This window comes from Cucurbita maxima, unplaced genomic scaffold (assembly GCF_002738345.1).
Source record: "Cucurbita maxima cultivar Rimu unplaced genomic scaffold, Cmax_1.0 Cma_Scf00052, whole genome shotgun sequence".
NCBI lineage: Eukaryota > Viridiplantae > Streptophyta > Magnoliopsida > Cucurbitales > Cucurbitaceae > Cucurbita > Cucurbita maxima.
In genome coordinates this window covers 740,329-743,029 of record NW_019272068.1, presented here as the reverse complement: position 1 = coordinate 743,029, position 2,701 = coordinate 740,329, and the positions used below count along the sequence as shown (strand labels likewise).

Here is a 2,701-nt window from a genome sequence, read left to right as displayed (position 1 = left end):
AAAAAAAAAAAAAAAAAAAAAAAAAAAAAAAAAAAAAAAAAAAAAAAAAACATATTCCTAAAATATTATCGTAAAATCTGTCCCTTGAAATGGAATCAGCTGGAAAGAACAGAACAAGAAGGATAAAACGGAGAGGACATCAGAAGTCGCGCAGGTGTCGTTTGGTTGTTCTTCCAATTTTTTAATTTCAGCTTCATTTTCTCTAAGAGTCGGCACGAACCACCTCCGTGGATTCTTCCCATAATTTATTCTCCTCCTTTTCCCTTTGCTAATCGGATGAAAAGGTACTCTAAATTCCGAATCTAAAATTCTAATATCCGCTCCCCTTTTTGCTCATCATCACCCCCTTTTGATTCTTTTCTTTCCATTTTATTTCTCTACTTCGATTCATTACGTTATTGATTCATTCAGCATATCTCCCATTACCCAGGGTGCGAAACTAGCTCACAGGGTCAAATTTTGCGCTATTTGAATCCGAGGTTTATAGGTCTCATTGGCTGATTCATTCATTCATTCATTCCTTGATTTCGTATCCATGTCGCTCCGTAGACGGACTTTGCTTAAGGTTATCGTTCTCGGTGATAGCGGGTATGTGCAATCACCACCTATGGTTCCTCTGCTGCCTGCTCGTTTAATTTTGGATTTCGATTTGAATGGTGTTTGATTTTGATTTCAGGGTTGGTAAGACGTCGTTGATGAATCAGTATCCTTCGAAAATTTTGTTGATAATGGTATTGATCTAAGTTTTGAGCATTTGTTTTCGATCCTGGAATTTATGTTTCACTTCCTCTTATTTTGCCATTCATTTCCTTATTGGGTACGCCCCCTTGCTTCAGTTGATGTGGAATAATGAGATTAATCATCTTCCGTTGGTGAGAGATCTTTGAATAATTTGTGTTTTCTTTGGTTTTAATTTTATTTGACCATTTGTTTCTATTTTCTCCTCGGAATTAGTTCTAACACATAGCTTATTGAGATTTTGATTCGTTGGAAATTGATGTTGAGTTAGCATTACCGTTGAATTGGAATATGGGGCATTAACTAGCCATTTAGATATGTGCATAAGAAGTTCAGTCAGCAATATAAAGCTACAATTGGTGCTGATTTTGTCACCAAGGAACTTCAAATTGATGACAGGCTTGTCACACTACAAGTACGTTCTACTTCATAAAATCATTGCCTTTCAGGATCGTGGAGGCTGTGTTCACTTTGGCATGATTTTATTATCATGTTTATGTTAAATCTATAACATTTGCATTGCTAGATATGGGACACGGCCGGACAAGAGAGGTTTCAAAGTCTTGGAGTTGCATTCTATAGAGGGGCAGATTGCTGTGTTCTAGTCTATGATGTTAACGTGATGAAGTCATTCGACACACTTGACAATTGGCATGATGAGTTTCTCAGACAGGTGAATCAATTCTGTTCCTTAAATTTTCTCGATTTTTCTGATGGATGTATTTGCTGTTGAGCTTGGTTATTACTGCTCTGTTACTAGGAAGTTTTATTATGGTTTGGGGTTGTTGTTTTAGTTCGATTTTTGAGATTTATATACTTCGTATGGTTTGGGGTTATTGTTTTAGGTCTTAATTTAAATAGCCAATGTATAACCTTTGCTCCTTTAAGCTTTTTCCAAACACCTTTAGAGGTCTTTGTGTATTATAAACTGTGCTACTACCGGAACAACCACCTCGGAAGCCATTTGTGCCAGGCTTGTAAATATTGTTTTGGCCTTTGAATGAGTGGCATTCTTCATTCTGGTGTGTACCCGTTTCTTTACCTTTTCAAGGCTATACCCTGCCTCTTCATTTTCTTCTTCTCATTGTCAGTGTGGTTTTAATTGGATTACACTGCAATGCATGATTTAGTGCTGTGTCGCTGAGATAAACATTGATGTTTCTTAGGTTCGTAATGATACCGTAGTTAGATAAAGATTAAAGGACAATGATGTCTGAAAGGAGTTTTATACTCACAAAAAACACTGAAGGCTTATATGATCCATTAGATAATTAAAAGAAAGATATTACATACGTGCGCTCGTAGCTCTCCATGTATGCTTAGGCTGTGTGAGTTTGAGTGTGTTTATTTGTTCTGTTCTTTTTGTTTATTTCGAGTCTCAATTGCTTGCAGATTTTGGATGACGCCTAAATTAGTATTTTATCTTTCAGGCAAACCCATCTGACCCTAGGACGTTCCCGTTTATATTACTCGGAAATAAGATCGACATTGATGGTGGGAATAGTCGAGTGGTAAGCTATAAGGATGTCTGAACATGTCAAATCTGAGCTTTACCTTTTGTTTTTATGATGATCTGATTATTATTACTGTAGGTCTCTGAGAAGAAAGCTAGGGAATGGTGTGCTTCAAAAGATAATATTCCTTACTTCGAGACATCGGCTAAAGAAGACTACAATGTCGATGCTGCTTTCTTATGCATTGCCAAGACTGCATTAGCCAACGAACACGAGCAGGATATGTAAGTTTCTAAAACGTGAATTTTGTCGAAAGGATTTATTGCAATGTTATTAGGATTTTAAGAGTTTCTAAAAACATAGCATTTACCTTGTTTTGTGTACGTGTGTATATATATATATATATATATATTTTTTTTTTTTTTTTTTTTTTTTTTTTTTTTTTTTTTTTTTTTTTTTTTTTTTTTTTTTTTTTTTTTTTTTTTTTTTTTTTTTTTTTTTTTTTTTTT

The 2,701-nt window shown here is 34.9% G+C and overlaps 1 protein-coding gene across 2 annotated transcripts in view; it reads left to right on the top strand.

Moving 5' to 3' along the window:
- Positions 1 to 95: 95 nt before the first annotated feature.
- Positions 96 to 2,701, top strand: part of LOC111471402 (ras-related protein Rab7) — a 3,496-nt gene continuing 890 nt past the window's right edge. Inside the window, exons 1-7 of one of the 2 annotated variants that reach the window (XM_023117125.1) lie at positions 96 to 284; positions 431 to 588; positions 677 to 703; positions 1,054 to 1,153; positions 1,265 to 1,411; positions 2,169 to 2,249; positions 2,331 to 2,476. In XM_023117125.1, the coding sequence (XP_022972893.1) occupies positions 536 to 588; positions 677 to 703; positions 1,054 to 1,153; positions 1,265 to 1,411; positions 2,169 to 2,249; positions 2,331 to 2,476 (554 nt within the window). In that variant the 5' untranslated portion in view covers positions 96 to 284; positions 431 to 535. The remainder of the gene's footprint in view (positions 285 to 430; positions 589 to 676; positions 704 to 1,053; positions 1,154 to 1,264; positions 1,412 to 2,168; positions 2,250 to 2,330; positions 2,477 to 2,701) is intronic. The other variant, XM_023117126.1, reaches the window with a different exon arrangement.